Genomic DNA, 26741 nt, shown 5'->3' on the forward strand with positions numbered 1-26741 from the left:
GCTGTTCTAAAACCTGCTGAAAAGAGGCATTTAACCACCTGAAAAAGCTCCCCTGCATGACACTGAGCAGATGCTGTGGTGGCCGGGAAGTGTGACTCCTTCACCACCACAGAACAGAATCACAAAAAGGTTTTTGCCTGTGCTCATTTGAACTTGCGATGTGTCTTCTGCCACTTGTCTTTTGATTGCTGACCTCGTACTTGCATCACCCTGCTCAGAATACCAACGTTTCAAGAAGAGAACACGGAAGATTCGGAGGGACTGCATTGACAGCCTGGCCAATCCCCTTATTCCAATGAGAGACCGGGCCCTCAGGAGGATCACTGGCCAAGCCAGCAAGAAAATTCCCAAGAAGCCTTAGAAGCCCACCTGGACCCATCAGCCTCTGGGGCAAACTTGGTCCTCCACGGTTAGCCTGAAAGCGATCCATCGGAGTCACTGGAGCCACTGCTGGGTCCCTCACCCACAGAGCGCTTTCTCCAGTCACATGTGCTGGGCTTGATGCTATCTCAGACGGGCACACGGTGGATATCGTGGCCATGCATCCTGAGCTGCTCCTGGCAAGGGAGCCTCAGCATGAAAAGTAAAGTCCCCGGAGTCTGCAGGACTTTGGCTCCTCAACACGACACTCAGCAGGACACCAGTCAGTGAATGCAGGGAGGCTGTGAGGCAGTGGGCGACAGAAACCGATCCTGCCTCAGGCGCCTGTTTTTGGGTAGAGGTACCCAGCACCAGCTACCCATTGCCTAAGGAGTCTGATCAAGGGGGCGAGGCTCTCACAAGGCAAGACTACCCTCCCTGCCCCTTTAGTCAAGCTCGGTGCTGCACAAGAAGCCCTGGTGAGCACGCTTGAAAGAGGCCATCGTCCTTTGGGGAAAGGCAAACCTAGCTGGCCGGCATCCACCACCAGCCCCTTCAGGCTAGGGAGGAGTGCAGGCAAGCCAGGAAAATCACGGCGCCTGGAGCGGGGGCCTGTCTCAGTTGCCTTCCTCTGAATGATGCTGCAGCCTCTCACCAGAATAGCACCATCTGCCCTGTGCTTCATCTCCAGGGTCCTCAAATTCCTCCACTCTGAAACACATCACACAAGCCACGGTTACTTGGCTTGTGCCACGCCTGTGAACAAGTCACAATTTCTTGTAGTTCTTCCTATTGTATCTCTGCCTGTGACCCAACCCTCAACCCAATAACATGATGACCAAAAACACTTTTTCAGTAAATAGTTGAACCAGTCTTGTAACTGCTCCAGGGTGACCCAAGAGTTGTTCTAAGTCAGTCTCAATTTTTCTGCGTTTTTTAGCACCGCGGCCCCTGCCCCCACCAACTGCCGCCAGGCTGTGATGCCACAACTGGATCACCAAGTTCACCAGTTTAGTCACTGAGCCAAAAAAGCTCCATTCATGCATCCTGCACCAGTCAGACAATATATATCTCTTGTGTCCTTTCCAGCTTCTCCCACCCAGTGCAGCAAAAAACATACCAACAGACGAAACCTTAAATGTCACACTGCTGCCATTATATTCATTTCCAGGGACTACAGACTGATCTATAGGCAGATGCCCAATTCCCAAGAATTTTGGCTAGTGTGAAAAGCCCTGCCTGCCTGCGCCTTTTCGGAATAATATTTAGCATAGTATAACTGTGACTGGTTGCAGGCCTTGTGTCTCCGCAGTAGCTGGATTAGTGTTAAAGCTTCCTGGCTTGCTCCTCCAAGTTAAATGTTAAGATCCTTTGCTAGTTAATTATCCCTTGTTGGCAGCGATTGCCAGCCATTTGCCTCGGATGACAACCTTGGCTTCACCCCTGTGTCTCCCTGGTTGCATCCCAAGGCACTCCCAAGGTGCACGCCACGCTGCAAAGCAGTCTCCTGTTCCCAGCCTCATTATCAAGGGTGTAGTCATCCGGCACTTGAAAAACATTTGTTCATGACAGCCTGAGCCCACATTGCTCTCGCTCTGGCTGTTTTGCAAGCAGCCCAGCCAAGGGAAGCTCTGGGATCTGCTCTTGACTGCAAGATTCTTTCCATTTCCATAGGAGTATCTCCATTTCTGTCCACTACAGATGCATGAGCTGTGTGCAAGGCATGTAATGAGACACTTAGGTGGTGTGGCGGCCCGAGACCAAACAGGCCTGGCTCATCAAGTCACACAGTCATTCAGTGGCTATGAAAATATATATATATATATATATATATATATATATATATATATATATAAATAAAAAAAACGCGCTCTACGTGGGGCTATCCTTGAAGACGGTCCAGATACTTCAATTGGTTCAAAATAGAGCTGCCAGGCTGCTGATGGGGACTGGGCGTTATGTTCACATGACTTCAGTCCTCCGTCAGCTTCACTGGCTTCCCATTGAAGTCCGGGCTCAATTCAAGGTGTTGGTGATGACCTATAAAGCCCTAAACGGCTTGGGTCCTGGTTACCTGAAGGAGTGCTTACATCCATATATGCCCGACTGCCCCTTGAGATCTGCGGGAGAGGCCCTTCTCTGGGAACCCTCCGTGAAAGAAATTAGGAGGGTAGGTACTCGGAGGAGGGCTTTCTCTGCAGTGGCACCCAATCTATGGAATGCGCTCCTCAGAGAGGTCCGCCTGGCGCCGTCGTTATTTTTCGGCGCCAGGTGAAGACCTTTTTATTTAAACGTCATTTTAATTGTTAATATTATTTGCTTATTTTATCTGGCCAGGGCGACTTAGTTTATATTGTTAATTTATTGTATATTTGGTTGTATTATATTTTAATTTTATGTTGTGAGCCGCCCCGAGACTTCGGCGAATGGGGCAGCATAGAAATGTTTTAAATAAATAAATAAATAAAATCCCAGCATTCGTATGAAGAAATCTTTACTACCAACAGGCCAGCCCAGGCACACACACACCTTGAAATCTGAAAATTATAACAAAGTTCAGATTTGTACATTTTGAGCTCATGAGCTGAACACTGTGAATCCCAGCAGCCAAAAGTCTGCCAATGCCTGCCTTAACATTAGCCTCTTACTCTCTTACCTAACTTCCCCTTGGTGATATCTAAGGATGAGTCATGGCTTCTCCATCCCTAATTGCATCAGGTTTCTGAAAGTAGATAGAGATTAAGACATTGCTGCAGCAATGCTAAATTTCAGCAGCATCACACTGGCTCAGTCAGAGCCTTCTGAATCACAGTTACTGCTTAATTCTCCCTCCATCCCATGTTAATGGAATCAGAGCCATTGCATTGCAGTGCTTAGAGAAGACATCCCCAACCTGGTATCTTGCCATAGTATTGGACTGCAACTCCCATCCTTCCCAGACAGCCCATTTCAGTCCAGTGCATCTGAAGGGCACAAGGTTGGGTAAAGATGGCTTAGAATGCTGGGCTTAGACTGGGAAGAACTGGGTTCAAGTCCCCACTCAGCCACTGGTTGGGCTTGGGCCAGCCACTTTTTCACAGCAAAGCCTGCACCACACTGGGCAGAATGTAATGGAGAGTTTATGTCTACATTGATTCTTTGCTGTCTTGCTGATTCCCCTCCAGTGGGTTTTGCTGATTTTATTGTGCACCCAGGACCCACCATTTATGCAAGGAGATGTAGTGTTTTCTAGGACAAACCCTGAAATGAGTACCAATGCTTCTTTCTGGAGGTGGCAGGCCAGTACAGCTCCCTTGCATGAGTTCTGCCAGCCTGCCTCCTTCCAGAAACAAGCATTTCCACTCATTTCAGAGTGCCCCAGAAGCCCAACATTGTTAATGTGGAAGCAGTGGGGGCAAGATCTCCAACAGGCAGAAGTGTCCTATTGGATGCCACCCACCCAGCACTGCTTGCTGGGAGGACCAAACTGAAGCAACTTCAGTGTGTTGCTAGTACTTCTTGGAGGAAAGATGGCAGAGAAATGTGATGAGCAGCTACATCCCCACTGAAATCCTTCCTATATCAGTTGGGAATGCAAGTGGCTACACCAGGTGATTATCAACCTGAAAGCTCACCAACCAGGTTCCACGGAAGTCCAGATTCTGCAGAAGCACACATGCTTGCTCACTCTTTGGAGCATTTGTGATTATTCCTCAGGAGCATCTACATTTCCGGCCTGCTCCCTGGTTCTACACATTGTGGGCCTACTGTTACAAACAACTCAATGGGTTGCCAATCGATTTTTCTTCTGTGTTTCAGGCACATGTACAGTTCCATTCAGAAGGGCTCATATTAAGTTACCTGGGTGTGTCTTCTCAGGTCATTACAGCTGAAGCAGAACGCTCTCTAACTGGGCAGATGAGTTCAGAGTGTCAGAATTTCCTGCCTACACAAAGGCAAGGCAGATCGTTTAAAGCTTGTTCATGATTAGCTAATAGGGATCGCCTCAGACTTGCTAAAGACTGTGGGGAATTAAATTCAATGGGATTTGCTTGATTTTGCGTTTCCCTGCATACTGTTTGCTTTGCAGGGCTTGCTTTCTGAGGTTCGAGACTGGTGCTGCTGGTGTGAATACACAGATTCAATTCTGTTGTTTTGCCATATAAGTATTGTTTGCAGATAATAATCCATTGTGTGTCATTGTCTTCCCCTTTCGCTAATAAACTTACTGCTGATCATATTTGAAAGCATGCCTTTTATTTCAATTGTCTTTGGTACTAAGTTCAGACATTTCCCCTTGGTTGTTCCTACTGGTTAAGGGCCCTGGCCCAGGGCTTGGAATCAGAGGGTGCAGGCTTGGGCCCCTGTTCCATCAACCTCAGGGGTACGCTACAAGGTCCAGAGTACTCTGCCTCAGGCTGAGTGGAGCACCAGGGGTGGTGGAAGTTTACCTTGCTGAGATTCTTTCCATCAGAGCATCCTTTCGTGCCTGCCTACACTGCCAGTAGTTAGCGTACCCCACCACACACACACACACACACACACACACACACACACACTTTCCTGCTTTTGCAGGAGCAGACAAAAGTCCTACAATCCTGTGCATGTCTAGACAGAAAAAAGTCCTAAAACTCCAGCATGGCTGCAAGTTGTAGGGCATTTTCAGTCTAATAAGGGTTAGGGACTGCACCATTAATCAGTCCCTCTGTGATCAGCGTACTATTTGAATTGAATAAACAATGTAACTCTTGGTAGTCCATGCCAATGGTGGACATTTTGTGGTCCTCTCCATCTTTTGGCCTACCACTCCCATCTGCCATATGCAATGATGAGGCATGATGGGAGTCGCGCCCCTCCAGTTTTGGCCTACAAATTACCCACTCTGGATCTAGGTTTATGCTGCTGCTGCAGACCTATTGCAGGGTTACGGGGTATGTGAAAGACAGGCTATGTGAGAGGCTAGTTTGCATATGCTTCCTTCCTGAGATGCTAGTTTTCTATTTACAGGGCCAGTTTTGTTTTGGAATGCGGGAGCACTCCATCAACCAGTTCAGCATAATGGGAATTGTTAAACAGGGGCTCTGGATTCCTGGGTGCTAATGCCCGCTCTGCCGTGCACTCTCTCGTAACTCAGGGCCAGCCATTCCCTCTCCATATCTCTAACCAACCAACCTCATGGGGCTGTTGCGAAGAAGAGAGGAGAGAGATTAATAGGGTATGCTATTTCCATCCTGAGCTCATTGCATTGGATACAAAGGTAACTATTATTATTACATGTATTATCACATTGCATTCATATTCCACCTTTTTTTCCTCTTGCAAGGAACCCCAGGCAGCCTACGCAGCTCTTCTCCATATTATCTTGACAACAACAGTCCTGTGAGGTAGGTTAGCCTGAGAGTCAGCAGCAGCGTCGGAGTCAGCCAAAGACGACCGGAACCCAGGCGTTCTGGGCTCCAGCCCCGCACTATCACCACGCACCACGCCGCCTGCGCACGCCACCAATTTCACGTGCAGTTGCCCCCCACCCCTCCCTGCAGCACAAGAGCCGCTCTTGCACCCGCCATAGCCCAGCCGCGAGGTCCGGGCTTCAGCGCGGGCGCGGACAATGGCCCTGCAAGCCCTCTGAAAGCCAAGCCAGCCAAGCCAAGCCGAGGCGAGGCCGCCCATTCCGGGCCAGACCGCGGCAGTGCCTGACTGCACGGTCGCCAGCGCGGCGGAGCCGTCCTTCCTCGCAGCCTTCGCCCTCCCTCCGACGGCTCCCGCCTGATCCCTTCCCGCCCGGGGTGGCTCCCGCAGTGAGCGATAATCCAGGCTCTCGCCATCCAGCCGCCTCCTCCTCCTCCTCCTCCGTCGGCAGCCGCGGCGGACGGAGGAAAGGGCTCCGACGGCCCCTGGGGGAGAGGCGAAGGAGAGCGAGAGGGAAGGGGCCGGGACGCTCCCCGGAGGGAGGCGGCCGGCAGCCCCGCGCCCACCCTGGGCCGGCGCGAACAGGTAACGGGGATCGGCCGGGGGACCGGCTCGGGGCCCCTTCGGAAAGGCCGGTGCGCGCGCCCGCGGGTGCGCGCGCTGCGCGGAGCTCCCCTCCCATCCGGTGCCCTTCCCTGCCCCTGCGGGGTCCCTCGCGATCCTCAGCGGCCGGGCTGCCGTGCGCGGAGGGAGGCGGGAAGGAAGTGTGGCCCATCCGTCTTGCTTGCCCCGCCGAAGGCTCCCGGGCGGGCGGGCGGGCGGCGCTGGGTTTTCCTTTCCTGTTGCCAAAAGAAAATGAAACTGCCTTCAGCGGCCCCCTTCCCGGCGAGAGGTGGCGGGCGGGCGGACGGGGGGAGCGGGGCAGCTGGCCTGAGGCGGAAATAATCGCTCTCCAGTAGACGGGGAAGATGAACTTCTCTCACGACGGTTGTTTCAGGGGCGGAGGGAGGTTTGCTCTTGTCCGAGCACAGAACAAAACAGCGTGGCTGCTATCGCAACTGTCCTGGCATGAGGAAAGCTCATGAACGGATGCAGCGCCGCCGTTGGAAAGACTTCATCCCAGTTTAAGCTGTAGGAGGTAGAGGGGAACCAAGAGCCCAGCGGTCAGTGCCCCTTTAAAGTCCATCTGGCTAACCCAGCTTTGACGTGTCTTTGTCCAGGAGGGCTCGCCCTCAGGTCAGTGGCAGAGTGTCCTTGCTGCCTGCCCCCACATGCCAGCTTTTGAACATTGCTGCTCCTGATGTCCCTTGCACACTCGTTTTCTCCTGGTGTGTGAAGGGTGCTTGTCCCGTGTGAAAGGGGCAGGGTGTCGCTGGCAGAAGGCAGCATAAATCACGCTGCAAGACAAGCAGGGGATGAGCCCAGATGTTGTGGCCGCCATGTTTAGGGCAGCCACAGTAGATACGGGGATGGGGTTGGCGTCTGGGTTTGTGGCAGCCTCTGGTCCCTAAGCTGGCATCTCTGTTCTGTGGTCTGCGGTTGCCAGGCAGTGGCTGCTTTCCCTTGGGGGGTGTCGGTAAGCAAGTCCAGAGCGACTGCACTGGTGTGCAAGAGGGAAGTGTCATTGCCTAGAACGAGCTGTAGCCCCCTGATGACACTGTCGAGCATTTCCCAAGGAAGACACCTAACCCAGGAGACCTCGGGGACAGGCTTTGCCGGTCCCCAGCAAAGAGATGCACATGCAACACGCTTAAGTCATACTAAAAAGTAACTGGAGCAAATATGGAGGCAGGAGGTGTAACCCTTGAGTGCATCGGATTGCTTCAGTACTACTCCTTTCAGTGGAATGAGGATGTTATTACCATGGAAGGACCTAGCGGCAGCGGAGGTGCAGATCTCTCTCCCGGTGCAGCCAGAAGTGTGTGCTTCGGCCAGTTTCCAGCAGCAGGACTAGGGAAGGGAGCTATTTGCTGTGCCTTTCGGGCTGAAAGGAGCCTTTGTGCCTTCTCCTCCTGCCTGCCCCGCATTGGGATCCGGGTGGAGAAGGCTGTGCAGAGGTGACCGCGCGGCTCTGTGCAGGAGCAGCCGTGCACAAAGGCATGTGAATCGGCATGTCAGGTAGTGGAATCCATGGGGGGGGTGCAATTTTCCTGGCTTCAGCGAATTTGTATGTGTCATTAAAAATTAACTCTCCAGACTATGGGTGGGGTCATTTGAACATTCTTCTTTTTTTAGAAAATGCCTAAGGACAGCACAGCCTCTGCTCATGCGAATCTCCTCTAGACCCAGGCATTCAGCTCCGAGACTCCACCCTGCTTCAGCTCCGGATGGCACTGTGGGGCTTCGAAAACAGGGTGCAGTGCATGCTCCCCCCAGATGACTGTGAGGCCGCCAGGCAGGCTGGCTGGCTGGCTGGCTCGTGGGGCTCAGGGAGGAGAAGCGAGCAGAGCAGAGGAAGGCTTTTTGCAGTTGCCTGGCAACGCCTCTGCTCCCAGAGAAATGAAAACAAGCCCTGCTTCCCTGTGGCCGCGTTTGTGACCACATCAGGCATTTTTTCAGGTGTGCCAGACTCATGTCCAAGATGTGCATGTGTTCCTTTGTACCTGCTGGCCGTTTGTGGCCCAGAGCAAGGAGAGCCCTGCAGAGCAGGTGTTAGCACAGGCTGTATGCGAGCTGCCCGGAGAGTCTGCAGCTAATGGGGCAGCATATAGATTACACGCGCGCGTGCACAGCTGCCTCTCTGTCTGCTCTCCAGCACGACGTGGGTTACGGAGTTCACATGGAAACCATGGTGGTCTTTCTTCATTCCGGAACCTCGGTGGTTCGGGGGGTTGCCTCGCTGTGGAACCCAATTCAAGGGACAGCCCCTCCTCAGGGCCTTTTTGAGGATGGCATTACAGGTGCATTAAAGCACACCTGTGTGTGTTTCTTGTGCTATTTGTGTGCGCATAGAAATGCTTTTTGTGTGGGATGGAAAGGAGAAGAAACTGATTGGTGTATCAAGTGTACTTTCTAGCCCCTGTGAACATTAGACTAGAGTTCTGTGAACATAGAACAAATGAACATAGATGCAAGCGTCATGCGTGACCATCCGTTCACCCATGGAGGGACATGGAGTGACACTTAGCGGAAGGGCTTTTGGAACTTTCTATCCAGCACCTGAAATGAACCCCAGGAGCTTGTGGGAGAGGACTCACTGCGGTCCTCTGAATGCTCAGCAGAACTATAAATACTTTGCAGCGTCACTGACATTTGCACGCTTTCTCTTCTTGGCACTAGAATTTTATGACATTGGATAGAGGAGTTTGGCAAGGGGAGTTTGTAGTCTGAAAGCAGGTGAAAGGGAAAACAAGCCAGGAAACTATGCCAAGTAATGCGAACTTCCTCGCTTCAGGTGTGACCTATACTATTTCACAAGGCTCTCGCAGCCTCGTGAAGTAAAAGGGAAGGCAGCCCTTTGCCAAGCAGGCTGATGAACTCAGGCAAGGGCTGAGGAGTTCTCTGGAGAGGCACAGAAAAGTCTCCTGCTCCTGGCATGGACTCTTGCTCAATAGCTCCTTCACTGTCACCTTTCCACTGAACTTGCTGCTGTCCCACATCCATCTGTTTGTTTTCTTCTGATTAAGCTTGTTCAGAGAAAGCTGCAGGGAAGAATGCCCCAGGAGGGAGAGGCAGCCCCTCAGAGCTCCAGATTCCAGGATCGTGGATGGGCATGGATGGTCTTAGTAGCCACGGTGCTGGCTCACGCCCTGACCCTGGGCTTTCCTGCCTGTGTTGGGGTCTTTTTCAAGGATCTGCAGCATGATTTCCAAGCCAGCAACAGCGAGACATCATGGTTCCCCTCCATCATGACGGCTGTGCTACACGCAGGTGGTGAGTGTTCATTTTCCTTTCTAGCCTTCCTTTTTGAAAGGTACCTGTGGGGATGTATTGGCTTATGGAGAGTCATCAGACCATGCAATCTGTAAGCTTCCCTTTCGCTTTCTGATGCAAAGATGCAGGGGAAGGTGGGTGACCAGTTACATATTATTCTGCCAAGGAGCTCTTTTAACAGAATTGTCTTCTGCTCAAACCCTTCCTTATGGTTCTAGTTCCTGATCCAGACTTCTAGTATCACCTTGCCACAATCCAGCACCTGTAATCTGGTGACCCATCAGAAGGGTTTCTAGAATACGATGGGGCATCCTGGCTGACCCTTTATAGGAATTGCTGCCTTTCTGGAGTTAGGATGAGCTATGAGGCTGAGAACGATAGGTCTGGAACCAGCTGGGCAGAAATCCATATATTTTATATACCTTATGTGGTAGCAGAGCATTATATTATGGACTGGATGGTGATAATTCATCCTACCAACTAATAGTTTCTCTATTTGTGTCCTGTGAAAGGACACAAAACAGAAAGTTGGGAATTTGATGGGAAATAGTAGCTGGGCAGAGCTAGAAAATGCTGCATAAGTACATAAAATGATAATAAGCCAACATATCCTGAGTTGTTTGCATGTTTCTGTTATGTGGCTGTAACCATTCATTTAGAGTGAAATGGAGTGAAGGATGTAAGCCACTGTGGGCTCTTTACAAGAGGGAAAAACGGGGTAGAAATACTATATCATAATCACTGTACCAGAGAAACAGATATTATATGTTGTATAATATCATGTTGTTAAGGTTTTTGATCATTGTAAGCAGGCTAGAGAGCTTTTGCCATTGGATAGGATATATGGGCAGTACATGAAAAATGAAATTACAGAGCTCAGTAGGAACAAGTAGAAAAGAGCCTCAATGAGTAGAAAAGAGCTGCAAACTTGAGTTGCCTCTGCTTTCCACAGCCTGCTCTGTTTTGACCTCCTTCGTCCATGTCACTGTGTGGACGGCATGCCCCATAGAGTTTCCTTACTCTGTGTAACACTCCCTCCTGCTTCTTAAACTGCTTTTTGTTTCATTGTGTTGTTGCTGCTATACAGTAGGATAAACTAAATGATATTATACATAGCAAATAAGGTCCATGTGCCACCCTAGCTTACACAATCTCAGTGCATTTAATCTGCTTTCAGGGTGTTCTGATTGTATCTTGGTAAGGGCAGCCATGTGACCTGAGGGTACCGATAGCTTAGTGTCCCCTGAGACCAGCTGGGATGAGGTGCATCAAGATGCTTTACATCTCAGGCAAAGGAAGGAAGTTTCTGTTTGGAAGGATCAGAAGTAGTGAAGGGAGTGATGCCACAGAGAAAAAGGAAATGGACATGAATAATTCCTCCAACAAACAAAACAACCTTATCTGAGTAAGAAGAAGTCTTTTCAGGCTACAGTACCACACTGAGCCAGAAATCCAGCCTATTGTACATATATATGATCCACATGGATGGCTTACGTAAACTAGTGATTCAGAGGAAAGAAATCTAAGCTGTCACAATGATTAAACATATAATAGGCTTATGCTGAGCTGAACAAGAGGAGGAGGAGAGAGAATGTACCTCAAATTTCTCCAACCTACAATATGATTACGCTTGCAAACTGTTTTTCTGGCAAGGCTCCTCTGCATTTAACCTCTGATGGTTGAAAGGACAAAACCTAGCCAGGGGAAAAAGCTGCAATCCTTTATTCCCATCAGCTTTCAGACAAAGTATTACGTAGAAGCTGGACTGACGTTTAAGGCTGTGTAAGAGGGAAGTGTGTGCTGCTTCTAGGCTAATGTAAAGCTGCCAGTTGGCCCAGAAAATTTGACTGGCTTGCTCCCTCACCTTTAACAGAGAATTCAGCAGGTGAGCATGTTATCCTCCGTGCCACAAAAAGCATCGCCTATTTATGTATTTAGAAAACTTCCATGGCGCCCCATTCGCCGAAGCCTCTGGGCTGCTCACAAACATAAATAAACTTCCTTAAAATAATATAAATTAACAGTATAAATTAAGCCTGGTAACTTCTGCATATTAAACTTGTGTTAAACAAACAGGCTAGGCCTGTTTTCTTCTACCGAGCATATCCATAGCACGTGCCAAGTTGCATAATCATTTTGTCTTTTAATTTTGGACCCAAGTCAGCAACTTATTTCCCATGTGCAGAAGTGAAATGGTATCTGGGAAATGCCCTTAAATTGTTAGAGACTTCAGTCCGGGGCTGCCAGGCCCTCTTGCACGAGGCTGCCGTGCCCTCTACTTGGGCGTATCCTGAGGTGACCCAGGTAGGGTGGCCCATTTTCCTTTGTTTGTTTTGTTTATGACCACTGGAAACCTGTGTGACAAGCAGAGCCTGGAGGGGAAAAGCGCGTGCCCAGAGATGCAGAAGCAGCTGCGTGAAGCGAAGCGCCTAACCTGACGTGCTTCTTCATGCCCTCAGCTGTTAAATAAGCAGAAGCCCTGAGCAAATTCACCTTATCCTTTTCAGTCCCTGCCTGTGCCTTCAGATTAGACTTGAGGACTTGGGATACCTTTCAGCCCCCAGGACCAGACATACCAGATTTCCACAAAGCCACGAAGCGTGCTGGGTGATCTTGGGCCACTCTCCTTCACTCGGCGTAACCTGCCTCACAGGGCTGTGCTAAATACAGGGGGAGGTGAAGAACTATGAAAGAAGAGTGGGACAAGTTATAATACATAGCTGTATGATTCTGTAGGCGGCCCCATTACCTAAAGATATGGGATTTAGCCTGCCTATGAGTAAGAGTGAAAAAAAATCATAACTGGCCATCCTAACTGTAATTTCTCCATATCAGACCCTGGGATGCACCAGCAAGCCAGTTGTCATCCCTGAATTTTAGGCCTTGTGCCTGAAAGATCATCTGCGGAGGTCCTTCTCCAGCAGCCCTCTTTGAAAGAGACCAGCAAGGTTGCTCCCAGGTGAAGGGCCTTCTCAGTGGTGGTGCCCCAAGTGTGGAATCTGCTCCCCAGAGAAGTATACCTGGCGCCGACTCTTTGCTCTTTTCACTGCTAGGCCTGAACCTTTTTATTTTCCCAGTATTTTAATGGCTGAATGGCTGAATGTTCACGCCATCCCTTTGAACAGCCCGTCTGTCCCACTGCTGTGGAGGACGGTTGGGTCTTTCAAGCTTTCCGTCTTCTGTCCGGTGGAGCTTGTGTCCAGACATTGCCGTCCTTCACGCAAGAGCCTCCCACATTCTGCCCAGTGCTGCTTCTGTCTTACGTCTTCCCATGGAAAATCCGTGAAGGAGGAAGAGACTGAAGAGCTGTGCCACGCCTTCTAACTAGGGGCTCTAGCAGCTCTCAATCCTGGAAGCGGCCACAATTTGTTTCTGCACAGAAAGACGCCTCCTTCACAGAAGCCAGGGACATAGAGCCAAGTCACATAAGCAGTACCTGAAGTCTACTGGAAAGTCACAAAAAGGATAAACTCCACTTCCTGTTCACACCTGCTTCATTGTGCAACTTTTTGAGAAAGTCATGTCCTGAGGGAAAGTGAAATGTCGTCAGACCACTTCCCTTTGAGAGATTGTTACCCGAGAGGCACCTGTTAACCAACAAAGTTGTGGTCCCGTAACATGGTCCTGTAGCTGGGGCATGCCCCCGAGCTTCACCACCTGCTTCCTGTCATTGCTGACAAATTATTTCTAGGACAATTCAGACAACAGCCTGAACTTCGCTGTATCTAAGGAGCATGTTGTCTTAATGTTATGCTCTGAAAACTGACTGGTATTTCTTCAGGTTACTTTTCCAGCTCCATTGCAATAGCTCTGGCTAGCTTATGACCATCAGTTCTTGTCTCCAGTCCTGAAAACCTGCATCCTGATGCTCAGTTCATGCATTCTCTCTTGCCTGCAATTATACATGTCACTAGTTTTTACCACCATGGTATTTGCTTGCCTTCTGGGTTGTTGATACACAGCAAGGCAGTCACTTCCCATTCTCCCCTGCCTCCCCCGTGTTTGAACTAGGCCTCCTCCATATCCTGCAGGTGGAAGTGTTTGCTTGGGAACATTCGTGGTGATCCTCTTAAGCAGGAAGTTAAACGATAATGACCTAGGATTATCTCCCCACCCTTCATAATTCTGTTTTACAAGACATAGCCTTGAATTATGTGGGTGATGGGAAAGGCACATATGATAGTATTTTACATATTTAGTACAAAAGTCTGTGCTGCTTGAAGATACTGCATCCCTAAGGGCACAAGTTCAGGCAGGGGAAATGGCCCGCAAAGCTGGCTGGGCCAGGCTGAGAGTTGTGTGTGGCTGTCCTGCCAAAATATGTGCAGAGTTGTGCCCTGAAATACAACATGGCGACATGCTAGTTCACATAATTAATGGCCGGGGCATGGTAGGAGTGGCAGGATTTTCTTCTGACTAAAGATGCATAGGATTGCATCCTTAAAACATTCCAATCCTATAAAAATAACAGAGTAGCCGCAGCATTCTGCATAGATGAGGAAACCCCCCATGTGAATAGCTGTGATTTCAAAGGGCATCTAAAATATGTTACTCTTCCTTCCTCATGAACCACATGCAGGAGAATGGCGAGGAAGACCAGCTTACCCACGGATGCGTGGCAGCATCACTTTTGCCATGGAGCAGTCTTCCATTCTCCGTAGTAGTTCCACATCTGGAGCTCCTGCCCTGACACTGATGTTTATTTTTCAGGACCGCTTTGCAGCATTTTGGTGGAGCGATTTGGCTGCAGGACCACTGTGATGCTGGGAGGTCTTCTCAGTGGGGTGGGCATGGTTGCCAGTTCTTTCTCCAAATCTATTAGCCAGCTTTATATAACAGCTGGATTCATCACTGGTGAGTACAGCCAACTATTTGGGTGGGTATCTATGACTGTCATCCAGGGTTGCTGTCACACTGTTTCTCCTCATGTCTAATGGGACTCAGAGGCTGAAGGACAGTATAGTGAAGTGGCTGGCCATGCACCCTATGCATGAATATATTCAGAAGTAAGCTCCACTGGATTCACCGGGACTTAATCCCAATAGCATTTCCACAGGACTGAGGAGTGTGATTCTGGTTCAGATCTGATTTCGGCACTCCATTGTCAGTTACCTGCAATACACGGCTAAGAATATGGGCTTATGTTACACATGAATGCTATTTCAGAATTTTTCAGTAGGGAGGGACAAATTATCATTGCATTACATTAGGGAGGAGGTTATCAGTGCATGCTAGCCTTGGGTAATGTTCTACCTCCTTTCCCAGAGGCAGCCTGCCTACATACACCAGTTGCTGAGCAGCTGGGCAGGAGGAGGTGTGGCACCCATCCTGCCTGAGGGAACCTGTGAGCGGCTGCTTTGTCACTATGTATACAGGGTGGTGGACTAGATGGACCTTTGGTCTGATCCAGCATGGCTTTCGTTATGACATTTCATTACATTAAAGCGATCTGCGTAGGGGTAAGAGCCTGGCTATGTTAAATTAAACAGCTAAATCAGCATCAAGCAACGTAGTTAAAGGAGTTTTGATGAGGTCACTTTTTAAATGTGTCCTTGGAGCCATGTTATCAAATGCTAGCAAGTGTTATTGAACCCTGGCCAGTCCCTCTGTGGCGGGCACAGACAGACATCCGTGTGCACACATGTGCATGCCCATGCGCAGTTGTTCCAGCCAAGGGATGCCATAGCTTTGGCACGGACCCTTTAACTGTTCAGAATAATAGATTGTATTTGTGAGGAACTGGTGAGTTGCCATCAAATATGGATGCTGCTGAAAAACGATGTTGCCTGAAATTGGGGTGGGGAATGTCTCACCCCTTCTCTGCCCTCTTTCAGTGGTGCCCCTGAGCAAGTGCAGGGACACTGGCTGCACTGAGCCCTTTAAAAGCTCGAGATAAATACTGGGCTCTCATAATCAAACATCCATCCGTCTATCTCCAGCGTGGCGCATTCCTGTTTTTCCTCTCCTCTTTCCTTAAAGGTTTGGGATCGTGCTTTAGCTTCCAGGCAAGTGTGACAGTGCTTGGCTACTACTTCTCCCACCGGCGAACCCTGGCCAATGCTTTGGCTTCCTCGGGCGTCTCCATTGGCCTCACGCTGTGGCCACTGATCTCCCAGTACTTGCTTGACGAGATGGGCTGGAGAAACACCTTCCTCATCTTTGGGGGCATGCTGCTGAACTGCTGCGTGTGTGGGGCTGTGATGAGACCGGTCCCCACCAAGCCGCCTGCCCCATCGCTGAGCTGCTGCCAGGGGCAGTCAGTGGAAGGGGCGCATTTGTCCAATGGCCACAGTGCACATCACAAGGAGCTGCTACGTCAGTCCAGATTTGCCGCTTGCTTCCAGACCCTGCAGAAGTACCTGGCATTTGACATCTTCTTCAAGAACAAAGGCTACCAGATCTACACCATTGGAGTAGCCTGGATGGTGATGGGGTTTGTGCTGCCCCTCATCTATCTGGTGCCCTATGCTATTCTGAATGGTGTCGAGGAGCGCAAGGCGGCACTCCTCATCTCCACCATTGGGTTCATCAACATATTCATGCGCCCCATGGCCGGCCTGCTGTCGGGCCTCAGCATCTTCACTGGCCGGCGGATCTACCTCTTCAGCACAGCTGTCTTGCTCAATGGCCTGAGCAACCTCATCTGTGCCATCTCAGCGGGGTACAATATTCTTGTCCTCTACTGCTTGGTCTATAGTGTTTCCATGAGCATCATTGGTGCACTTATCTTCCAGGTATTAATGGATGTGGTAGAAATGGACAGGTTCTCCAGTGCCTTGGGTCTCTTCACCATCTTGGAGAGCATCACTATTCTCATTGGACCCCCTCTTGCAGGTAAGAGGCAGATAAAATATGTGGTCATAGAATTCCCTGTAGGAAAATTTCTTCAGCCTCGGAAAGACTCTTTCTAGTGCCTTAGGGACTCCAGCAGACATTGTGGATGGTAAACGACTAGAAAGAAGGAGAACTTACCTGGGAGCTTGCAGATCTCTTTCCTGGATGGTCATCTATCCTCCAACCCCAGAGAGTAATTCAGATTCTGTTAACAGATACAAGGAAGGCAATGCTTGAGCTTCTTCGGAAACAGTAGGCAGAAAAGGGACTGAAGGTTCTCCCTGTCCTTCACTGCCCTCCCCAAACTGATTTCTTTTTCTTTTGTAAGTGGGATGTCACAAGTCATGCAGTTAACACCCAATTTTATGTAGCACTCACGTTCAACACACATACGTGGATGTTTGCTATGGAAAACATTAAAAACCTGATAGCCCCATTGTAGAACCATACTGGGGAGCCACCACCATGGTTGTCTGGTGCATTTCAGCTCTTTAAAAAAACACACACACAAGACAAAAGTATGCAAAAACATTATGAAAAACTGCATTTTTAAAAGAAAGTGAAGAAATGTTTTGGTTGATACGAGTTTTTATAGACTTGTACAAAATAGTAGATATTAATTACTCCATTATTATTGATGGGTTGTGTCAAAGGTGCAAAAGCCTTTTGATTGAGTGGAAGCTGCTACTAATTGAAAGGAGGGAGAACATTTTTGTATATGCTCTCTCCTCTCTGCCCCACCTCCCAGGCCTGTCTGGAGGCCACCCCAGTCCTCTAGAGCAGATGCTGAAGGGCTGCAAGGAGAATCAGCCCTTCCATTAGTGGGTGCTGAGACTCACTGTTTCCATGATTAGGATTTCACTTATGGTTTTAGATCCACCTCTGTATGTCCGCTCCTGTATTTTAATGCCCTTGAAAAAGCTAAACCATGTCAGATCAGGTCTGAGAATATTTAACAGCTTGGGCCGGTCCGGCACAGTGTCTGCAGCCACCTCTTGTGGTGCCCACTAAGCTCCCTGCCCCACCCGATTTTTATGTTATACCTTCATTTTTTAACTTATTTTTTTTAACCTCGGAGGGCTGCATGCTGAAAAGTGAGGGGCTGGCTTCTAGCACCAACTTGGATCAAGAAAGCAGTTTTGTGTTTCAGAGCTTGGCCTGTACCTCTGCCCTGTACTTGCGTTCTTCAGCAAGTCTTTTCTTCTAGTCCCATTGACCTCTGGGGAATGGGTATTTTGTGGCTGGAAACAACCTAATGAGCTATCCCACCACCAGTTCAATGGCAACTGTTGCGTGGCTGGCGCTCCTTCCCAACGAAAGCAATCACTCCAGTTGATACTACACAAGTTTTATTCTACACAGTATTGCAGTTACAGTCAGGGCCATCGTAACGCATGGGCCTGATGGGCCCTCGCCCGTGGGCCCCATACTAATCTGTGTATGTTAACCCTTGGAAAATTGGAAAACTTCCAAAATTAACAGTAGTTGTAGTTGTCGTAGGGGCCCCAGTACACTGCTTTGCCCGGGGCCCAGAATGGTGTTAAGACGGCCCTGGTTACAGTCAGATAAGCTAGGAAGTTGTCCTCTCGTTCTAATTAAGTTCAACTTACACTGGGCTTCTGAATCCTTCGGGGCCGTCCTTCCAGAGGCGTGGCACTGTGACCCTTTTCCCTGCGTCGCTCAATCAGTCTCGATTCTATTTGTCCCAATCTGCACGTGTGTCTGCAAGAATGAGCATCCTCAACAGCTTCCTCCATGTTATCTCCTACATTCCCACATCCCATATCGTCACCTGGTAAAATTGTTTCCTCATCAACAACCAAATTGGTCTCGGGATGTTCTTCTGTTTGGACACCTCCCTGAATTTCCTTATCTCCTGTACTTCCATTCTCATCGTCTGTGCAGCTGGGGAGTAAAGCTTGTTCTGCTGACACCAGAATATATTTTCATCAACCCTCTGGTTTTCATGGGAAGTTTTTTCCTTTTGTGCACCCACCAAGGACTCTTCTGAGTCCATGCGCACAACAGCAACCATTTTAGGTGAGCACCCACGATATTCCCAAAACTCTAAATGTGGAAAATTCCTCTAGTTACTGCTGACAGGCACAGCTCTTTTGCTTCTGTGTTCTGTCTGTTCTCAGGCCTGCGTCTCCCTTTCACACTTAGCAGTATTCAACACAACAGCCAGTGGGTAACACAGCAAACATGACTGCCAGCCTTGAGATGCTACGGCTAGTTTTGCCTGATGCCCTAGTAGGGTTTAAGTAGGCAGGCGACTGTTTACAGTATCCACAGACCCTTGGAGCCAGAAACTTAAGGCCCTCTGGATCAAGCAAAATTAACAAATTGCATGCACAGATATTTTTCTCTCTGGAAATAGAAACCAGAGATGCCTTTGGGCAAGTTATGATTCAGTCACTTTATTACAAAAACAAAAAGAAAAAAAGAGGCCACAGGAGGGAAATAATCATTTATTTTGCACAAACCAAACACAGATGTTAACATGAGATGTGTCTCAATGAAGCAAACCAAAATGTCAGCTAGAACAGATTCTGAGAAGTGGATTGCTGTGGAACGTTCCCAAAAAACTCTGTTTACAAGGAACCTGCTGTCTGGGCAGGCGAAATCTGCATCAGTACTGTGGGGCCGAAATGACTTGTGTTATCCAGGATAAAGCTAGGCTGAGATTGCTTAGGCGTCACTGTTGGCCTGAGAGGAGTTCTAGCATTGAGTGCCAAGTTCTGGGAGCTGAGATAAGAATCTGAAAGTACAGGAGGTGGATGGAGTTGAAGCAGCGGGGTTCCAAGCCTGGCGCTGCAGTGGTAGTATGGACCTATTTCTTCAGACCTGCGCTAGCCCTAGGTTGGACCATGAGCTGCTCTTCCTGAACCTGGCACCATCCTAATGCACTGGACTACAATTCCCATCATAGCAAGCAGCATGGCCATTCTTTATTTGGGCTAGGGATGCTGGGTGCTGTAGCTGATCACATTCTGAGGGCGCCAGATTGGGGAAGGCTGAACTGGAGTCCTGAGGAAAATTCAGGTAGCTTGGCTTAGCTCTTCTCGGAGGACTGATGAGAAGGAGAGCCTCGCAAAACTTGGGTTGGGGGAAGATGCCCATGGGCTGTCCAGCCACTGTTGGCCAAATCACTTTGCTATCTGGACCAGCAGGATTCCAAGTCCAGAAACTAGTCCTGATCTCTAAATCTACAGCTGTTTGAAGGACAGGCTTCATGGGATGTCATGCTGTGTCAGAAACAAACCTCTGGGTAAGGAAAAGACCTGGGTAAGGGCCAGGCAGAAAGAAGAGTGCGGAAGGTAAGGGAGCAAGGGAGAAAGTGGAAGAACAAAGAAGGACTACAGGGACAAGACGGAACTGCTGAAGACACAGAATGGTGGGGGAGAAGAGGGTGAGGGCTGATGAGGAATGAAAATGAAAGGGGGCAAGGTTGCACCACAGTGCTGCTGATCCAGCATGCCTGCCCAAGAGCTCCTAACGCTGCCAGGACGATGCATGATGTTCTGGAGGGGTCCGTCGCAGCATGACAACAGGTTGAGAATCATTGATGCTGATGATTATCCGGAGGTTGCAGGCATACAGAACATTCCGCGAACATGTCTTTACAATCACACTAGGAGATTGCAGGGAAATATATGGCTTGTTCGGCCTTCTTTGTTTTTTCCTAGAACCGCAAGATCCACCAACTGGAGCCAGGCGCAAAATAGTAGGAGGTCCCCATAGCATTGAGGAACAAGCTCTGCCCAAGAATTTGTTTTCAATACTGGAATGGAGCTCACAGTCTTGTCACAAAAGTACACTTCTGGTTGGATAAGGGAAAAGACAGGTGAAACAGTGGGAGAATGCAGGGGGATTATAAGTTGAAAGTCCTCCTCTTCTAGATCTGAAAAATTTTGCAAAGGGGGCAGGCAACAGTGGCATGAAAACCTTGTCTGGAAGCAGCCCTGGCTTTCCCCCAAAGCTTCCTTCCACCTCTGCTGCCTCATTTAGGAGGAGCTTGTTAAAGAGCTGGGAGTCAGAAACTCTTGGTGATCACCCAGAAAATTACCAGTAGAGGCTGATCTGTCTGCCACCCAGTCCTGAGACAGGTTACTTTGATTCTGATTTACACCTGGGGAGCTGAAGATGGAGAAAGTGACATTTGCTTGAGCCTGCAGTGTAATTCCATCCCTGAGCAGATATTTAGGATTCATTCGACCAATCCATTTGACCCTTCAAACCAAAGCTCCACACTCTGCTGTTAAATAGACAAGGAGATGGTGGCTGGCCATGTGCCTGAGAACAATGTTCATTAAAGAGATTTTAGTTGTATCAATATCACAGAGTTAAATCTATTTTAATACTCATTCCCCAGGCATCCTGAAAACAGCAGCCCCTCCCCCCCCGCCCCGGTGTGTTTATTTAATTTTTATTTATTTAAAGTTTTTATATGCCATTCCAATACTAAAAGTCTCTGGATGACTTACAAAAAACAAAACAAAGCAACCGTATACAGCAAACAACACACAACACACTGCATCCAATAAATGATGCTGAAAACAAGCATAAAACCAATTAACTGTTAAAATATTGGGAAAATAAAATTTGTTAAAATAAAGCTTCTGAACAACAGCTGATTCTCAGTCCAGTTACCAATGACAATTTCCAGTGTTTGTTCTGGTGATGGGGCAGGGAAGCCACGGCACTTGAACTGGTCTCTGTTTCTGGTGAAGGCATATCCTTTGAGGAGGAGGAGGAGGAGGGAAAGGAAGGTACCAGGGGCAGTTATGCCCATGAGATCAGCTGTAGACATCAGTTCACAGGTTGGAGAGACAGGACTCGTATTAAAAAGGTGAACTCTGTACTTCAGCATGTCTTTGCCTGAGCTTTCCACTTGATTATGTTGCAGGTTTTCTCGTGGATATCACAGGCCACTTTAGTTACGTGTTCTACGCTTCCAGCTTCTTCATGGTATCCGCAGCTCTCTTCATGGGTCTTGGCTTCTGCACCATGGAGGCAAAGAACAAATTAACGGAAACTCAAAAGCCACCCCCTGAGGACCCGTCGAGGGGCAAATACAGTGAAGTGCCAGCTGAGGCGGGGCCCGACAAAAACGGCCCTCCCGAAGTCATCTATGTCACCAGCATCTGAATCCAGAAAAGCTGGAAGAATGTTGCATTCCTCACAACCCTAAGCGCCTGAAAGCAGAAGGAGAATGTGCCTGCTTTCTTGGTGCCCACCTTTTTCTTGTTGTGACTTTCTACACAGCTTTGTTAAGCTTGGAGTCCTAGATAATGATTCCAAATCTGAGGATAAGAGCTCAAGGACATCCAGAAATCCAAAGAGTACCTTAAGCAACTTGTACGTGATGCAAACCCCAGGGAGACAGAAGAGGGCATGGTCCTGTGACAAGATCTGCATTACTTGAAGCTCAAACATTTCTATTATTATCAGGTTTTCATGATATAATCCAGTGAAGAAGAATGGAAGAACTTATTCACTTATTGGGCTATAAATTATGTTAGCCCCCTGACAACCATGCAAGTCCAGTAAGGGACAGTTATATAAGACTTAAAAACATTTCTGGGCAGGGTGTTTTGCTATAACTGAACACACTGTGAAGTCAGTTGGCTGACTTCCCTTCAAGCACAAAGATACAGCTTTTTTAGGGTGCTTTACCACCGGGCGCTTTGAATGTTACACAGAATGTTGCATTCGTGCTATATAACTGAAGGCCAGTTCTTATATGAATATATCAATTTTAGTAGTCCAATCGGGTGGGTGTGGTTGTATGTACTACTAGCCAAAGTGAGCCACATCTGCATTCAAAGATATTTCACAGGATAACAAAGGCTCAAATCTGAAGCTATAGTCCACCAAAAACTAGGATGGCTCCAAAGTGCCTATATAGTCTAGCCAATAGTGTCTTAGATCCCCTTTGCTCCCATTTGAAATTCATGCTGCTGAAAAGAAAGGGCCATTGCTGAACAAAACAGTCGGTCCTTTTGTTGTTTTTAGGAACAATTCTTGAAGCACTGACTAGACCATAGAATAGTGCAATGGAAACACAGAGGTATGTTTGATCTCATCCAGTGCACCATCTTGGCCATTTTAGGTGCCTATAGAGTCAGCCCAGGAGGAATGTGTGAGCTATACAAGCATAGTATATGGGCAAACTGACCCTCTATAGACATATGTGGGTGTAAAGAAGCATTAAGGATGAGAAATGCTGTTCTTGCCTTCCTACCTGAAACAACAGGTCACAAGCAAAGCCGTCTCTGTGGGTCAAAATCAAGACAGTTTTTAATTGCATTCAGAAATACGTAGAGAAAAAATATAGTTTGGGAAATAGAGCACTTCCTCTGGAATAGTCTTCCGAAAGAGATTGCTTCATATTGATCCATGGTAAGATTATCTCTGAAACTGACCCAGGATTGTTACTGAGTTGACTGGAAAAATTGCAGCTCAGTTTGCCAAATCTTTTGCATTTGATCCACTGGGCCTATGCATATCAAATAGTAGTGTTTGAATAGGAACACAGCTATGCTTAAATTCAGACTTACTGTGTTTACTTTTCCCAGTTCCAGCCCTTCATTTCACAGTTTGTTCTTCTGGTTCTTGTATCTCTGTAAACACTAACCTGAAGCGTTCTGATTGATACAGGCCTGAAGTGGTTTAAAATAGCACGGAACAATGACTATGCAGTCTACCCTTTAAGAAGGTCAGTAGGATTAGGAATGAACAACTGAAGGATTCTGACCTGCCACGTCTATATTAATCCGTGTGCATTTCAAGGACCAGACGGAGGGCATGTTCATGCAAGACTTGCCCCAGATGTTTTGGTGTCTTGCAACCGAGTGGAATGACTCCGCGAAGAACAAGTGACGCGGTCCATTTCTGCCTAAGCCTCACTAAAAGGAGTGAGTTACACAAGGACAGAGCAGCACCATGTCTCAATGGCCCTTGGAGGGGAGACACACACCGTGCATCAGATTCCTCTGCCTTTCTGTTACCCTTAAGGGGCCCCAAAATCCGTCTCCTGGAGCATCCACTTCACTTATCCTGCTGGTTAACAGGTGCTACATGGATGCACAGGAACAATTAGTAGAAGAACAGGTGGGCAAGCCATTCGTTTCTTGAGCTTTTCTACTTAGAGGAAATTCTCCTTAGGCAGGGTGGCTTGAAAGCCATTGCATTCCATCACCATCATCTGCAGTGACGGAGCAGTTAGAGGTCACAAACCATCTTCCCACGATGCCTTTGGGCGAGGACGTTGCACCACATTCAGCCCGAGGGCCAAATTTCACTTCAGAGGCATTCTGAGGAAAGGGCATAAATCTGAGTGGTGGGAAGGGCTGCAGGCAAAAGGGGTGAGGCCAGAACACCAGCCAACTTTAGCTGAAAGCTCTTACTCCCGGTAGTAATTAAGCCTTAGGAGAACCACAGCCTTTTAGAGTAGGGGAAAATGGAACAAGCGCTAGGAAGCCAGCAAATAAACGCTGGCCAGTTGGCAGGGAAAGGGAGCATGGCCGCCTTGGGAAACTTGGAGAGCTGGATTTGGTCCCCAGGTCTGAGGATCTAGACCTTTAATTTGGAGGAAGGAAGCAACATGAAGCTATGTAACACCTGCAGGTGGGGTTTGGGTGGTCTTTGTGTATGACAATACAATGACTCCACATGCTGCACTGATCCCTAGTAACTACATACCAAACAGAAGCCTCAGTTCAATTTGTGCTTCAGGGCTTTGGGAGGTTTTCGGAATGTAGCACATGCACTTATTATATGTAAATATATATGAATGTTGTCAATATAAAGGATAGGAAGGGCCCTACCATGTTCAGGGTTGACATGGAACATGCAAAAGTAGATTTTCAACCTAGCCCTGTACATGTTTTAAGGGCTTTTCCAATGGGTTAGAGAACATCATGAAAGATACTGGTAACAATAACACTTACCTATGAGAGTTACTTGGGACATTTAAGTCTAGAAGCTCCATACACCTGGCTACCAGATCTTGGAAATAAGATAGTAAGTTTGTAATCCTGTTATTAGTGAAAGTGGCCTGGCTTCCCCTCTCCTATTTATCTCTTGTGGGTCAGCAGCTTTCACCAAACATCTCTAAATAGCTTGTGCTTCTTTCACAAGCAAAGCACAGCAAGCCAGACACATACTGAACGTTTTCATTCTGCTTCCTCTGTACCTGAGTGAGACCAGAAATGGACTGCCTGCTAGAAGATATGCAAGGTATTCAGCACAAAAAATTGTGAAGGAAAACTTCACATTACTAACAAATGTGCAGATTGCCAGTAGCTCAGCATCAATTAATTTCCCATACTGCTGTAATGATGTTTATATAGGACACTGAATGAGGCCCTTCTTTTTAAGAAGCCATGAACTATTTTACCAAGCACCACAAAATTGGCATTGATGTAGGCCACTACCTAAAAGCAATTTGCAGTGGCTTGGTTTCAGGATTGTGGTTTATTTGTTACAAGGTTGTTACATCACTTGCTGGAAAGCATTGTGTGTGGTGTACTAGAAAAAGTCAAATGCACTTAGTAACTTTTGTAAGGTGAACAGCACAAAAGCAACTTGGCAAAGTTAAGGCTTTTGAACTGTAATGCACACCAATCTCTGTGCTTCTTTCAGGATAATTATGTGTTTTGTTTTTGCTTTCAGAATACACTGTTTCTGAGAAGGGACCAAATTTTAGTGGGTTTTCCTACCCTTTAATGAATAAATATAGTAAAACAACTCAAAATTGTTTGACTTTAATATAATGCAAATGCAATGCAAGTTTACTATGGAAGTTCAGATTTCTTGTCACTACCCTTCTCTTCTAAGTCTATTGGAAGAAGCAAATATGATTTCGTGTAACAATTGGTTACCATACTTCTAGCAAAGGGATATGGGGATAGGTCTTCTCCTAGAACGTGCCCAACTGATTCCAAAACTGTGTCTGGTAGAGGGCTTTATATTTACCCTCCTGTCAGTTATGGTTTTTGTTTCACTCCATTTACCAATGGCTGTGCTAGAGTCTCAGCTGGCGAGATGAATACTAACTTTCCTGACTTCAGAATAAAGGGTTAGATTCATAGCTTTTTAAAATGGTATTCATTATTCAGTCAATTAAGGCTCTAAACCTATAATCATAGGGAGGATGTTTCGGGCTGTAGGATAGTGCCCATCCTCATACGTCAAGGCCAAGGGAGAGACGCCACCTCTAAGCTGTAATGGAAACCTCAGCTCTGGTATTTGGAGAGGCAAAAGGGGTCAAGGGGCATGGGGGATTCTAGGAGGATTTCAACCTTTGAAAATGGGCCCCTCTTTTCTACATTCAGGATGGTATCCAAACGATCCAGTCACCCGGACAAGACCTTTACTCACTTGGGACCATAGGATTGCAGCTAAAACTAGTTGTTTTTATCTTTTCTTTCTTGTTTCACACTGATTCCTATTTCTGCCTCTCAGCACATCATTACCTTGTCTCCCCTACTTTGGTCACAACCCCATTACAGTATTTCTGGCTCTAACTTGGCTGAACATCTCTAGCCATTTTTGTTCTAAGTCAGAACCTAGAGTGCAGCTACCCTTCCATAGATGGTTTTCAAACCATCACTTGCCAATTGAATATTGTGCTGCTGCTCCAGGACCTGCATTAACAGCGGTACTGCTTTCTTGAAAGAATATTTCAGTGTTTGGAATGTCTGACAATCTTACAGGTCAGGAAGCTTCATTTTATTAGGATGTAAAGTTGTTGTATTATGAAATGTACATTCAGCTCGAACACCAAGCCCTGAAGCATAACTGGTTATTTCAGACTTTCTAGACAAGGCAGTCAGAGAATTAAGCTTTAATTAGATTTAAAAGTCAGGGAACAGAAACAGAACTAGTTTTATTATATGACAGAGAACCCTGGCAAAGATGAGAAACAAGATTATGAGAAATCACTCCCCTTCTTCCAGACCTTTCATTGTTTCTAGATTTTTTCCAGTCACTATAAGTGGAAGCCTTTTAGAAAAGATCTGTAGGTTAAGAGACATGAAGCAGAGCCCAAATGCAGAAGGGAGGGCCGTGCCTCAAGTTGCAAGGTACAATCTTTGCATGCAGAAGGTCCCAGGTTTGATCCTGAGATCTCCAGGTAGGGTGGAGAAACTTCCCACCTGAAACCCAAGAGAAATGTTGCCAGGAATGACATTACTGGGCCACACAGTGCAAGGGTCCGACTCCATAAAAGGCTACTTCCTATATTCCTATGTATCTCTACAGTATCTTTGAGACTGCTT

At 47.7% G+C, this 26741-nt stretch overlaps 1 protein-coding gene across 1 annotated transcript; it reads left to right on the forward strand.

Annotated features, from left to right (window-relative positions):
• The first annotated feature begins 6245 nt into the window (after nucleotides 1–6245).
• On the forward strand, nucleotides 6246–25172 carry SLC16A5 (solute carrier family 16 member 5). Its single transcript, XM_044454043.1, has 5 exons — nucleotides 6246–6333; nucleotides 9375–9621; nucleotides 14332–14475; nucleotides 15601–16455; nucleotides 21365–25172. Exons 2-5 carry the CDS (start codon nucleotides 9402–9404, stop codon nucleotides 21604–21606), a joined length of 1461 nt encoding a protein of 486 aa, XP_044309978.1. The 5' UTR covers nucleotides 6246–6333; nucleotides 9375–9401; the 3' UTR covers nucleotides 21607–25172.
• The last annotated feature ends 1569 nt before the right edge of the window (nucleotides 25173–26741 follow it).

This window comes from Varanus komodoensis, unplaced genomic scaffold (assembly GCF_004798865.1).
Source record: "Varanus komodoensis strain SLA01 unplaced genomic scaffold, ASM479886v1 scaffold7_1, whole genome shotgun sequence".
NCBI lineage: Eukaryota > Metazoa > Chordata > Lepidosauria > Squamata > Varanidae > Varanus > Varanus komodoensis.